This window comes from Pleurodeles waltl, chromosome 9 (genome assembly GCF_031143425.1).
Source record: "Pleurodeles waltl isolate 20211129_DDA chromosome 9, aPleWal1.hap1.20221129, whole genome shotgun sequence".
Taxonomy (NCBI): domain Eukaryota; kingdom Metazoa; phylum Chordata; class Amphibia; order Caudata; family Salamandridae; genus Pleurodeles; species Pleurodeles waltl.
This window is the reverse complement of record NC_090448.1, coordinates 974,801,254-974,816,151: the sequence shown is the minus strand read 5'-3', so window position 1 is coordinate 974,816,151 and position 14,898 is coordinate 974,801,254. Positions and strand designations below refer to the sequence as shown.

At 44.0% G+C, this 14,898-nt stretch overlaps 1 protein-coding gene across 1 annotated transcript in view; it reads right to left on the bottom strand.

Moving 5' to 3' along the window:
• POMT2 (protein O-mannosyltransferase 2) overlaps positions 1–14,898 on the bottom strand; it is a 331,358-nt gene that overhangs the window by 121,819 nt on the left and 194,641 nt on the right. The window contains exons 14-15 of the mRNA XM_069208415.1: positions 9,792–9,883; positions 8,859–8,935 (exon numbers count right to left, since the gene is read on the bottom strand). Of these exons, the coding sequence (XP_069064516.1) occupies positions 8,859–8,935; positions 9,792–9,883 (169 nt within the window). The remainder of the gene's footprint in view (positions 1–8,858; positions 8,936–9,791; positions 9,884–14,898) is intronic.

The following is a 14,898-nucleotide window of genomic DNA, read 5'->3' as shown; positions in this document are numbered from 1 at the left end:
GCAAAGAGAAGGGTGGCACTTCACTGGGGCAGCAGAGTTACGTCCACCAAGAAAACCTGGATACTGGACATGGTTTATTGTAAGTCTCAACTGGAACTCTATGCAGAGGAATTATCGTGCACTTCAAAGCCCAAAGGCATATGGGGCCCTCTTACGGCATACCTATTGTTCCATCGGACAACTGACATCTCTGGCAGGAGGCAACAAACGAACATCTAATTGGACCCCGGGGGTATGGCTTTTTTTTTTTTTTAGATTGCTGAATAGTATCTTGTGGTAAATGTAATGATTCTGTTGAAGATGGCTGGGGGTGATGCTAAGGTGATGTCTCAAGGTCTGTCTTCTTTTTGGTTTGAGATACATGCGTAATACGTGTTTAAAACTGAATAAAAAAAAGGTTGATGTAATGTGCCAAGTAAAGCGGTTTTGCAAGAGAAATGATGCAATAACACCTTGGTTTGAAGGTTTCCACAAATAGACCTGTCTACAATATCTGAAAACACAAAGAGCACAGACTTGGTGATGTTAGAGTATATGAGGAAAATGTATTAGTGTCTGAGAAGTCATCCCTAAATAGAGACGAAGAAGGAAAGTCTTTCCTTTAATGCATATGAGGGCTATGTTTCTGCAGATGGTCTACAGGAGGAGAAGCAGCATTGTGAAACTTTGGAAAGGGTATTGATGGCATGAGATGTTGGATAAAGAACGGGGTCCAGAACCAGCATTTTCCGGATGAGAGACATCAAAGTGTGTCTTGGGACAATCCATGGTTTTGTTGAAGTTACTGAGGTGAAGTTGTTCCTGGACCGGGCCCTCATCTGGGATCTTCATGCATGTATGCCTGGTGCATAAAGGATTCGCACTAGTTGAAGAGTCAAAGGCTACTGTCAAAGCCGAGTACTGTGGTGTTAAACTTTGATGCTGAATTGGTCATTCCTTTTTGTGCCTAGTGATAAGAAAACTATCTTGATGTTGAGAGGTGAGACAATTGTCTTGGCGGCAAGTTATGTTTTTTCATCTTGATGACACCAGTGTCTGTGGCATTAGGCACACTTTTTGCTTTGGTGCTGACAGAGATCCGGCTGCACAGACAGTCCTCAAAGGGGAACAAGTTGGGTTGGAGCACTTTTGAGGTCAACTGGAAGACTCCGGAATGGGTGGAGTGATTTGAAAGGCAATGAGGACAATGTTTCTTCTTCTTCTCCTTCCTGTGAATCTCTCTGTATGAAAATTCTTTGGAGGTAAGCAACTGGTCACAGTAGAAGGATGACCTCCCTGGCCATTCTGCAATGTTGTTTCTTTACTTCCTAAGTTGCAAGGTCTTCTAGTTTCTCTCTAAGGTGAATTCCTTCCCTTAGTTCCAGGGCAGATATTGACATCATTTTACAGGATTCATAGTTCTTCACTGAATGCAAGGGGGAATAACAAACCACACACAATGATGCAAGTCAAATGCTGTCTTCTTCCTCCAAACAATCAGCAGTTCAGAAATAGTGAAGGTATTGTTCACAAAATTCCACTTCAAAAATCAAAAAAGTTGGAAAAGATTCAGAAAAATTCAAAATGTTGAATAAAGTGGTGAAAACTTCACAAAATTGGGTGTCAAAGCCAAGGGGAGCCTATGATGGCCGTTTGGGGGCAGTGCTCTGTCAGACTGAGAGAAGCAGAGTGACAGGCTGGCATGCTGTTCTTCCACTACCAAGTCTGGCAGCACAGTAGTCTGTGTACACATTATACAATGCTCCTGCAAGAGTGGGTGACATAATTGTTGCCCATATCTCACATGCTTAATGTGTATTTGTGAGGCACAGACGAGGGTGGGTGTGTGCTAACAAAAGTGTCATTTTCTCTTTGACTCAGGGTGAGCAAATTGACTCACTCTGAGCCATGGCTATTCAAACCACAGACTTCTTTTTCTCATCGCCTGACCCGTCAGAAGGTCAGCCAATGAAAGGAGGAGGTGAGTTGTCGGAAGGACGGAGCGTGAAACATATATTGATTCTTGTGGGCCACATGTTCCTCCCCTCACCACTGCCAGAGTTTTACATCCTTAGCTGCCTTCTACCACTTGGCCTCAAGCCCTACAACTATCCAGGATCTCTTATCTGTGCTCCAGCAGTTCTATGTCAGTGGTTCAGAAGGTGAAGAGTTGCAGTCAGGAGTTGTCCACCTCCTGAACGATGCTTAGGCCTAGCACCACAAAGCTGTTTTTGCGAGGGCAGCACCTCCATTCCCGCACCACCTGCTTCAGTCTCTATCTGCATCAATAGACAAGGAAAGAAATTTGGCATCAACTAAGATCCAGAATATACAATTGCGCCCTGAGAGATCATGTGAAAATACCTGATATTGTTGTACATCTTTGTGATGGATTTAGCTGTCTCTGGTCTGGGAAGGCTGACTGGATGTCTTCAATTTGTCTTAGTATTATGCCTACCTTTTTTCCTATACTTAACATAGTCATTTTGTACCTTAGAAACTCTTTGCATAGTAGTATGGTAAACTCGTGCTTCTAAGCTGTGGTATGTTTAAAGTAAGGAATTTGGAAAAGATTTAGCCTACTCAGGCTACAGAGGTTTATTCTCCTCTTTCAAATGTACACCCTATCAAATGGATTTAAAATTTTCTAGGATACCTGCATGAGAGTGTATATATCCTGTGTTCATAACTATCAATGAAGATCCTAGGATATAGAATCTGCTGTGACTGGATGTTGGCAAAATGTATAACATGTAATAGAAAAGGGTACAAAGTACAATTATCAGGAGGAATAGTCTGAGGAAAGCCAGCTAAGTTACACGATAATTGAATTTAGTTTTTAATGAGTTAATTCATTTATGGCTGGATACGTTTTTATGTACATTTACACTCATCTTCTCTCATGCCATCTCTTTTTTGCGTTTTTAGTGACGCTGATGCCTTTCTAAACCTACAGACATTCAGCCTTCCCTGAGAAACTACTAAGCTATAGCAATATTCAACCACCAACTAAGCAAGAGCAATATTAAACCACATGTAAGTGCTCTGTCCTGTCCCGTTTAGAATCTTAGAAAGATGGTGGCTTTTCTTTCATGTGCCTCTGTTGGTACAATCATGGCACTTTAAAAGCTCCGATCTGGTCAAAGGTTGATTGTAATATGTGGTGAATTAATCCATGGTCTGAGTTTTAGGCCAAATCACTTCTTGAGTTACAGTGTAGTTGACACTGGGAAACTATCTCCAATATACAAATATCTAAGGTCATAATCAAGAAACATGTTAATTAATACTGGAAGTTAGACTGGGATAATTATATATGGAGGAGAGATATAAAGTATAATAAAGAAAATTAGGATCCATCCTCCTTCCTGTACACTTGTGTAAATATGCATGTTATCCGATTAATGGGAAATTTGTTCACAATTATTTTCTCCTCTTTCCTGTGTTTAAATTCAGATCCGGCGTGTCTGCTTTTTTCACAGGATAGTGGTGCATGGTGGTTATTTAAGATCAAACTTGAAACAGTTTTACATTTGATCTGCATTTGTCCAGCACTGCACAGAATTCTAAAGATAGGTTTAAAGTCCTATTTAATGATTTTGATTTGAGTACCTGCTTTTCCACTACCTCCTTTTCATTTAGCAGTCAAAATCCTAGCAAGAAAGCCTGCTCAGTTAAGTTTTTGGATAAAGCCTGGGCTGTCTGGATAAAAATCCCCTATATAATGATGATTATTTGAACTTGATGTAACACTGAGTGGGTGTAATCAGTTTTAGCTTTGATCTGGTGCTATTTCCACCTTCCATCATTGTATTGTTCTTAAAGTGGTTTACATTTTAGATGCTACTAATACACTGATTGGGGATCTTTATTAAAAATAACAATAACAATTGAAATGGACAAAATACCAAATATGGCAAGGAAATCTATAACATTATGATCCAGTTCCACTTTCCTTGGACCACCATAATTGTTTCCATTCTGCCCAACAAGTTGCAAGTCCCATCAGTTGTTTTTATAATTTTAGGACATAAGGGTGACAAATGTGTTTATGAGCAGTCTGGATATTGTCACCCTCAAGGGCAAAGTAAATGGGGCAAAACAGGTTACATTCCCTTGCAGTTTCCCTCCAGAGTGTCATGCTGCAAATTTGGTAAGTTTGACAAAACCACATTCCCTCCCTGATAAGCTTGATGCAGATGCATAACAAAGTACTGGTCAGAACAATCTTTTTGTTTTTGGCAGATCTGCTGGCAAACCTGTCAGGCAACAAACAACTCACTGGTTGAACTCCATGGCCTGTAACACTCCTGACATTTAAGTCTTGTGGCTATCTATATTATCCCCCATTTGTTGTAATATGGCAGATAGCCATCAAATTGCACAGACAACATACTGTTTTATGCAACCCACCTTGAAATAAGTGGTCAGTAGGTGACACCCCAATTCTTCTTTGTAGAGAAAGCCTGGTATACCTCTACTGGATTGTCAAAATTTTAGATTTAGAACTTGGCACACCCTTTGATTTACCCCATTTGCCTGACAGTGTCCTCTGAAAAAGACAGAAACTGGAGGGTTTGGTTCAGTTTAATGTATTTGTATATGCTGATACAGTAGACCTTCTCCAAAAGTCCAAAGGGGTAAGGGCAGGAACAGGTTACTCTTACCCCTCCTAAGCCTAGAATCTAGCCAAGGAACAGGGAAACCCTGCTGTTCTGACCTACAGTGGAAGATATGAAGATGTATTACATGAGGCAGAGTGGAGATGGCCCTTCACTAGAAGGGCACGAGCAAAGTCCAGCAGACTAAGCCACCCTAGAGGGCACCTTGAGGAAGTGAGCTGCAAAGAAGATAGAAATATTGCAATACATATGACCACTGTAAATGTGAAGACGCTTGCTTTGCAAGAGGACGGAGGACCCACAAAAGACATTATAGGACTGTGAGGGAGGTAAAACTGCATTATTGTAACCTGCTTTTCAAGCATCCTTGAAAGTGTGGAAGGTCATCACAATCCTTTTCTAGCCCCTTGTAGGAAAGTGCCTCTTTTGGCATGGTTACCCCCCCCCGCACACAGACACACCTTTTGCCTGGTATTGATTCTAACTTGACTGAGTGTGTCCGGGGATCCTGCTAATCAGGCCCCAGCACCAGTGTTCGTTCCCTAAACTGCTATTGCAGATTGTATGTGTTGGTGGAGATAAAAAGGTAAAAGTCGACATGGCATCCCATCCAGGGTGCCATGCACACAAAGCCACTGTCTGTGGCATAGGTGAGTCACCCTTCTAGCAGGCCTTACAGCCCTAAGGCAGGGTGCACTGTACCACAGGGGAGGGCATAGCTGCATGAGAAACATGCCCCTTCAGTGTCTAAGTCCATTTTTGTAAGACATTTTAAATGCAGTGTGGCCATATTAAGTGCATGGGCTGGGAGTTTGTCATTACGAACTCCACAGCTCCATGATAGCTTCACTGAAGACTCAGAAGTTTGGTATCAAACTTCTCAGCTCAATAAACCCATACTGAGGTCAGTGTTGGCTTTATTGTAAAATTCACACATAGGGCATCTTAGAGATGCCCCCTGTATTTTACTGAACCCTTTAGTGTAAGGCTGACCAGTCTATGCCAGCCTGCCACTAACAGACAAGTTTCTGACCCCAGGGGTGAGAGCCCTTGTGCTCTCTGGGGTCAGGAACAAAGCCTGCTTTGGGTGGAGGTGCTTCACACCTCCCCTCTGCAGGAACTGCCACACTTGGTGGTAAGCCTCAAAGGCTTAGGCCTTCTGTTACAGTAGCCCAGGGCACTCCTGCTAGTGGAGATGCCCACCCCCGACCAAGTCACACTTTTGGCAGCAGGTCCAGTGGGAAAATTAGGTAAAACAAGGAGCAGTGACTACTGCAGCTAGGACCACCCCAAAGGTGTCCAGAGCTGCAGTGAGCCCCTCCTTGAAAAATCCTCCATCCTGGTTTGGAGAAGGGACCAATGGGGATAGGAATGTGCTTCCCTCCCCAAAGGAAGTGGGCACAGGAAGAGTGTAGCCACCCTCGGGGACAGTAGCCATTGACAACTGCCATCTGACCCCTGTAATGCCCCTAAATCTAGTTTTGAGGGGCACCCATGAACCTTACTCACCAGATTCTTGGCAAAGTCAAGAAAAAAGAAAGAAGTACTGAAAAGCCGACCCCAGCAGTGAAGACTCCAGACGACAACTGGCATGGCCCCAGCCCTACCAGCCTGTCTGCAGCTTGAAGACTCCTGCTAAAAAAAGGCGATGCATGCAACCTCTATAAACTCAGGACTGCCTGTCCAGCGGAGGGCCAAAAGCCCCAGAGGAAAGTGGCCCTGTCCAGAAAAAAACCTCCAAAAAGGACTCCAGATTCGCCGCAGATCTGCGAGCCCTGCCCACTCTGCACCAGACACCCACGGCACGAGTTCAGGTGGCCCACTGGTCCAGAGAAGGACCCCAGGAGATTCTGACCTTGAGTCCACCCTGGGTTGAGCCCTACTGGCCAGCACAACGACAACTGCAGCCTGAATCCAGAGGATCCCTCTGACCGCGACCGGATCCCACGAAGATTCCCAATGCCCAAATGTACCCCTGCATCCGCAGCCCCCTGGCCTTGGGGAATCCGACTGACCTTCTAGCAACGTCCAGCAGCGCCTCTCCGAATTGCCCAGTCTTTGGTTTTACGGAACCCTCGACCCAGCCTGCAGCGTCTTTTGTGACCCCCTGAAGTCCCCCATTGAAAAGCATTGGGCGCTCCCAGCACTGTGTTTGCACCCTGCACCCAGCTTCCCCTGTGCTGCTGAAGGTGTGTGTTTGGTGTTGACCTGTGCCCCCCCCTCCCAACCCCCCATGGTGCTGACCTAAAACCCCCAGGCCTGTGTCCTGGAACCACGGGTACTTACCTGCAAACTGTTTTCTACCAAGCATCCCCAGTCCTTATAAGATTCCATTGAAAACCCAACACCAACTTTGGCCTATGCACCTAGTTGGCCCCGTGTTGCTGGTGGAGCACTTTTGGGGTCAACTTGACTTTTGACTCCTAATCCCTGAAGACTGGGATCGTAAGTTGAGCACTTACCTGTTAAATGTGTTAACACTTTTCCTCCCCTAGGACTCTATTAATTCCTATGAAAAATTGCACCATGTCAACTTTTGAAATTGAAAAGTGTTGCTTGTAAATTGCTTTATCTGCAAAACCCAAACAAAGTACTTTTGATACATATGTCTGGTACTTACTTACAACTGTACTTACCTACAACAAAGACCTTTTGGTTCTACTAATAAATTAGGAATACATATTTTTGCTATATAAAAACAATTGACCTGGAGTGAGACATTGAGGGTGTGTACAGCAAATATTTTGCACTACCCTCTGAACCGCACTTGCACAAAAGAAAGTATTAGTATTATCTACTTTAGCATCTGTAAAGCCTGTGGGGAACCCCTGGACTCTGTGCACACTATACCTCATGTTGGCATAGGATATACAGAGCCAGCTTCCTACACCCCTCACATGGAGATTTTCTCTCTTTAACCCTATGACTTAAGAAAAACTCAGCAGGCTGAGGTCAGTCACTTTCACCCCAGAAGTCTTTTAACCATCACACTAGTGCAGGAGCCTCCAACCTTTTCTGCAACGAGAGCTACTATTGTTCAATGAAAATCATCAAGAGCGACTAACATTATTAGAATTGTAATAGTGTCCACATCTGACAACATTACAGTGAGTGGCCATCAAATGCAAGGTTACTACCAGTGATCACCTCAGTGCATCAGGCATGGTTGCCAGCAGTAATGTTAATATCAGGAGCGGTTTGCAGGACTAAATAGGGGTGGAGCGGCGCACGAGCAAGTGGTGGAGGTGGTGGAGGGGGAACTTAATACATTTTTTTTTTTTAAACTTACCTGTGCCACCGCCGGCGTCACCACTGCACTGTTTCTCTCCTGCAGACAGGCTGCAGGCACAGGCTCCCAACTTGCCATGGCCAATCCTGACACTCCTCAGAGCAGCGCTAGGATTGGCTGGGAGCGCCCAGGCAGACTGTGAGCCTATGCTTGCTCTCTCCAGCCTGGCAACACAGTGCTGGGCTGGCGAGAGTCTACTGCTCATGTGTGTTTGGCCGGCCCGAGACAGCCGGCCAAACATACATTCGCAGTGAGGGTGAGTGCTCTGCACTCCCTGCCAGTGCTCGTTACAGCCTGTGGCCCCGCCCCTTTAAAAAAAAAAAAAAAAACGATAATAAACGTAGTTTGTTATTGTTTTTTGGTAAAAGGTTTGCAGCTGCTACTGCTGGCGGGGGGCCCTAGCAGGGGAGCCGCGCCTGTTCAATATGGAATACCTCTACATGGGTAATACATAACAACCATAGCTGCGATGCCTCTGGCATCAAGATAATATCATTCATAAAAATTATTCGCAATGCCACATGACTCATAACTCAAATTTCAGCTTTAAATATATTTTGGAAAGTCAGCCAAATTCCCTTCAAATATCAGCTTGTGAGTTCTGAGAATAAAATCATTTACACCTCAAATACACACTCTCAATGTTGGTGTTTGTATATTAACTCAACCAAGCAAAAGTTTCCAATGTAGTAAGGTTGGCTGTACACAGGAGAGCTACTTACAGGTAGTTCACAAACTACTCGTTGGAGATGTCTGCTCTAGTGCTTACAGTTTCCAAGCCCACCCATATCCAGCTTGCACCATCCTAACTTTTAAAACAGAATACTGATTTCAATTAAGTACCTCCCCATCTTGGGTTCAGTCTCCCTGCCTGACAAGCTAATCATCCACCAAAGGGAGGACCTCCACACTTGATTTAATTTTCCCCTCACATTCTACCAATTTTGAACACCATCATCTTTACTTACCCTTATCATAACGATGTGGGATTCAGTGAGGATCTCCAAGAAAGTAGGCTTCAAAACAGCAAGGCTGATGTTGGGCACTACAGAGGAAGAAGCAGATGCCAGCAGGGAAAAATTACACTACGAGTTGAAATTCTGAAATTAACTTGAATTTTCATCATGGCTAGTTAAATATGTCACCATGTTTAGTACAGACACAAGTCAACTAAATCTCTGTTCAAGTTATTTTCTTGTCTTTTGATTCTCTTATCACCATTTTTGTTTTTCAAGGGTTGCAATTGAGCACCTGTACATTTTAAGAACTTTTGGGCTGGCACAGTACTGTTATTTTATGATACATTCACGGCATGATTTTGAGGATTCCATTACAGACTGAAGTAGGTCTTCTGCTTGAGAGGATCTTCAGTACTGTCGGTGCAGCTAATATTCACAGCTGTTAATCCTTACAAGAACGTTTCTTACCTATTACACCATTAATTGATTTAACATAGGTATCTTTTATAGATTTGCATACTTTCTTGTCATTATGCTGAGAATTAAGATATTTAATCAGTAGACCAGGAATTTTCATAGGATTTGAGTCAATGAAAGATGCAATGCAGGATAACCTTAGTGCTCTAAACAGACCTACTTTCTTGTCCTCCCAAACAGTCATAAGTAGTTGCATCACATCCTGACACATTCAAGCGACGCAGACCAGCATCACTCTCACTGCAGCTACTCTAAAAAGCAGAAGCATGACACTGAAGCTTGGCAGCTTGCCTTGTAGTGAAATAGCTGATACACTGGGTTGCAACAAACATGGGAGCATAGTCTGACTTACTTAAACCTTTAATTTAGTCAAGGGTTCTATTAAATATTATACTGATACATCACTGTAGACCATAAAATGCTTTCTAGATCTTCTGAAATATCATCACAAGCTGTGGGACTTACATCTTGGATTCACATGGTCCTCTACATTCCACAAAGTGTTGGGAGCCTCCTTAGAATATGGACTGCATGTCACTTCACCCTGTTCCCAGCCCCTGTGAAGAAGCAATTTTCAAGCATTAATATGTCAAACAAGAAACCCATATGGAGATTTCCAAATGTAATTCTTTAAAGTTTGCAGTATCGATAGGGAACCTCATTAGATTTCATAACACAGATTTAGTTTTCTTTTGTTAACATTAACAGTGATATTTTTCAATCCTGTTTAGCAGTGGCGAGTACCACCTGATGAGGAAACCTAGGATCTATGGACACACACACACTGACACTAACAATAACTCGTTGTCAGCAGTCTTCCCATTTGGCCTTGCACTTCTAAATGTCTCTCTGAAAATACATTTTCAAATCCCTTTATGTTTGCTCCCTATCAAATTTGTGCTACATACAATTATTAGAACTTACAAGTCAGTCTGCAAAATCTGAATGAAAAATGTAAAACGTTTCCCGAGCCTAAATCATTAACTTCAAAAGTGATGTCAAGAGGAGGGAGAGTCAAGGAATAACATACAACAATCCACAGTAAGGTGACCACATCACTCCAGGTCATTAGAAACGTTGCCTTAATTTCTGAGCTATGCACCTAGAACTCAGTTATTTCAGATGTATTAAAGTAAAACAACACCTAGAACATAATGAACTGCAGTGAGATGACCACCCTAATGCACAGACCCATCCACAGTGAAACAGAGTGATGTCGCCACCTTTTTAAGAGGACTGCCCCCAGAAAGTGTAAACATTGTAACATCAGCAGCCAATGTAGACACATACTTTACTTTCTGGGCAAACATACCTGGCACTGTAAAACACTCAGAAATTATCCTCTGTCAGCCAACCTTTGAAGCTTAGAGAAGCTAAATGTTGCAAATCTATTTCTCAACTCCTATCTCTTGCACGAAAACAGAAAGGACCATAAGAAACACAAATAAAGCAAATATCCACAGAACCCTCACACAACTCTAACCAAATAATAGGCATCAAGACATCCTATACAACAAAATCTAACAACAAGTAGTCCAGATGCCAACTGCAAAATGTGAGAAACAAGCAAGAGCCGCATGATAACAGAGGTGTGACTGTAAGCAACCAAAAGCATCAGAGAAAGCTATTACCAGGAAGTAAGAAATCATAGCTCAATTAATCAGCTAGAATGGCAGTGGAAACCCTTATCAATGAATGGGTGAATGGTGCATTTTTAAAGTACACTGCCGTGCATCAGAGACTCCCAGTGCCATGGACACTCAGTACTTAACAGCACATGCACATACAATGCTGATTAAACCCAAGAATAAATAGGCACAGAGGAGCTAGGACATCCATTAGGGTCTGGAGTAAACACAATTATACAGTACATACAGGGAGTGCAGAATTATTAGGCAAGTTGTATTTTTGAGGATTAATTTTATTATTGAACAACAACTATGTTCTCAATGACCCCAAAAAACTCATTAATATCAAAGCTGAATATTTTTGGAAGTAGTTTTTAGTTTGTTTTTAGTTTTAGCTATGTTAGGGGGATATCTGTGTGTGCAGGTGACTATTACTGTGCATAATTATTAGGCAACTTAACAAAAAAAATATATACCCATTTCAATTATTTATTATTACCAGTGAAACCAATATAACATCTCAACATTCACAAATATACATTTCTGACATTCAAAAACAAAACAAAAACAAATCAGTGACCAATATAGCCACCTTTCTTTGCAAGGACACTCAAAAGCCTGCCATCCATGGATTCTGTCAGTGTTTTGATCTGTTCACCATCAACATTGCGTGCAGCAGCAACCACAGCCTCCCAGACACTGTTCAGAGAGGTGTACTGTTTTCCCTCCTTGTAAATCTCACATTTGATGATGGACCACAGGTTCTCAATGGGGTTCAGATCAGGTGAACAAGGAGGCCATGTCATTAGATTTCCTTCTTTTATACCCTTTCTTGCCAGCCACGCTGTGGAGTACTTGGACGCGTGTGATGGAGCATTGTCCTGCATGAAAATCATGTTTTTCTTGAAGGATGCAGACTTCTTCCTGTACCACTGCTTGAAGAAGGTGTCTTCCAGGAACTGGCAGTAGGACTGGGAGTTGAGCTTGACTCCATCCTCAACCCGAAAAGGCCCCACAAGCTCATCTTTGATGATACCAGCCCAAACCAGTACTCCACCTCCACCTTGCTGGCGTCTGAGTCGGACTGGAGCTCTCTGCCCTTTACCAATCCAGCCACGGGCCCATCCATCTGGCCCATCAAGACTCACTCTCATTTCATCAGTCCATAAAACCTTAGAAAAATCAGTCTTGAGATATTTCTTGGCCCAGTCTTGACGTTTCAGCTTGTGTGTCTTGTTCAGTGGTGGTCGTCTTTCAGCCTTTCTTACCTTGGCCATGTCTCTGAGTATTGCACACCTTGTGCTTTTGGGCACTCCAGTGATGTTGCAGCTCTGAAATATGGCCAAACTGGTGGCAAGTGGCATCGTGGCAGCTGCACGCTTGACTTTTCTCAGTTCATGGGCAGTTATTTTGCGCCTTGGTTTTTCCACACGCTTCTTGCGACCCTGTTGACTATTTTGAATGAAACGCTTGATTGTTCGATGATCACGCTTCAGAAGCTTTGCAATTTTAAGAGTGCTGCATCCCTCTGCAAGATATCTCACTATTTTTGACTTTTCTGAGCCTGTCAAGTCCTGCTTTTGACCCATTTTGCCAAAGGAAAGGAAGTTGCCTAATAATTATGCACACCTGATATAGGGTGTTGATGTCATTAGACCACACCCCTTCTCATTACAGAGATGCACATCACCTAATATGCTTAATTGGTAGTAGGCTTTCGAGCCTATACAGCTTGGAGTTAGACAACATGCATAAAGAGGATGATGTGGTCAAAATACTCATTTGCCTAATAATTCTGCACTCCCTGTATAGCAACAAATGTGACAGGCAAAAACAGGGACAATCAGGCAATAAATACAACATTATGGCTGAATTATTTTGAAAGGATAACCACACCAAGCAGCAACAAACTTGGACCCTTCCCCAAAAAGGACAATCCCACAAAACCAAACTATATACATTCAGAGCTAAAACTGTCCATCAGCGGTGTGGAATTCCTTGAGACAAGTAGGTCCAACCCCTTGCAGCACAAACCCTTTGTCTGCCAGTTTACAGTACCACATTATGGATTATGGAAGGGCATTGTGTAGTATGCATAGGAATATAGAATTCTTGGGAGTGGAATAGAACCATGTGATGTCAGGGATGAGGTCATGAGAGAAGCTTGGAGAGAGTTGGATGCAGGCAGTTGGATCTTGGCTGGATGGGACCTCTGTTTACTGGAATAAAGCTTGCACCGTGATCTACACTCTTCTGACGTCTTTATTTCATCTGCAAAGCCACCTGCTTTCCTACACATTGTCTACAGTAAAGGTAACATTTTTGTCTGTATGTTAATGCTGTTCGAACTTGTATTTATGGTTCAATAATGCAAAGCCTTTATTATTAGGGTGAGTGGGCTAGGGAAATGCTGTAAGCTCGAACTGCACTACTGATAGTAGTTCCTTCATCAAAGAACTCAACAAACCCAAATCCTGCACCATCGACCCCCCACACTCCCAAGACCTCTGCAACTCCCTCACCAACTACTTCCACCGCAAAATCGCAGACATACACGACAGCTTCTCATCATCAGCACCCACCACCGACACCACCAACACTACAACACCCTGCCGCACCAACCGACTAAACACCTGGATCCCCACCAACGATGAAGAAATTGGCAAAACCATGAACTCCATCCACTCAGGCTCCCCAACAGACCCGTGCCCCCAGCACATTTTCAACAAGGCCAGCCAAATCATCGCTCCCCAGCTCCGTGCTGTCATCAAGAGTTCCTTCGACACCGCAACCTTCCCAGATATTTGGAAGCATGCCGAAGTCAACGCTCGTCTCAAAAAACCCAAAGCAGACCCGGAAGACTTCACAAACTACCGACCCATTTCTCTTCTCCCCTTCGCCGCAAAGGTCGCCAAGAAGATAGTCAACACACAACTGTCTCGCTTCCTTGAAGAAAACCGACGCCTCCCAATCTGGATTCCACAAGAACCACTGTACTGAGAACGCCCTCATCGCCTGCACAGACGACATCAGGACCAGAGTGGACAAGGGCAAGACCGTCGCCCTCATCCTCCTAGACCTCTCTGCAGCTTTTGACACTGTATGCCTCCAAACCTTCCGCACATGCCTGTTCGACGCCGGAATTTGCCACGAGGCCCTGGACTGGCTCACCTCCTTCCTCTCCGAAAGAACCCAAAGAGTTCGCCTCCCTCCTTTCTGGTCTACTGCCACCAAGATCATCTGTGGGGTCCCCAAAGGATCCTCCCTCAGCCCCACCCTCTTCAACATCTACATAGCTCCTCTCGCCAAAAACTCTCCATCCCGACGGCATCACCATCATTTCTTACGCTGACAACACTCAGCTCATCATCTCCCTCACCAGGAACCCAGCCACCGCCAAGATTAACCTGCACGCCGGACTCCTCGACATCGCCAAATGGATGACAACAAGCCACCTCAAATTAAACTCAAACAAAACAGAGATCATCATCTTCAGCCCCAACAAGACTGCATGTAACGACTCCTGGTGGCCCACCACCCTCTGACCACCCCCAACACCCACCACCCACGCACGCAACCTTGGCATCATACTGGACTCATCCCTCTCAATGACCCAGCAAATCAACGCCATATCATCCTTCTGCTTCAACACCCTTCGCATGCTACGCAAGACTTTCAAATGGATACCCTTAGAAACAAGAAGAACAGTCACCCACGCCCTCATCAGCAGTAGACTGGACTACGGCAACGCCCTCTACGCAGGGACCACAGCCAAACTTCAAAGAAAACTCCAGCGAATCCAGAACGCAGCTGCATGGCTCATCCTCAACCTTCCTCGCCACGAACACATATCCACCCACCTCAGACCCCTACACTGGTTGCCCATCAACAAAAGGATAATTTTCAAGGTCCTCGCCCACGCTCACAAAGCCCTCCACGACACT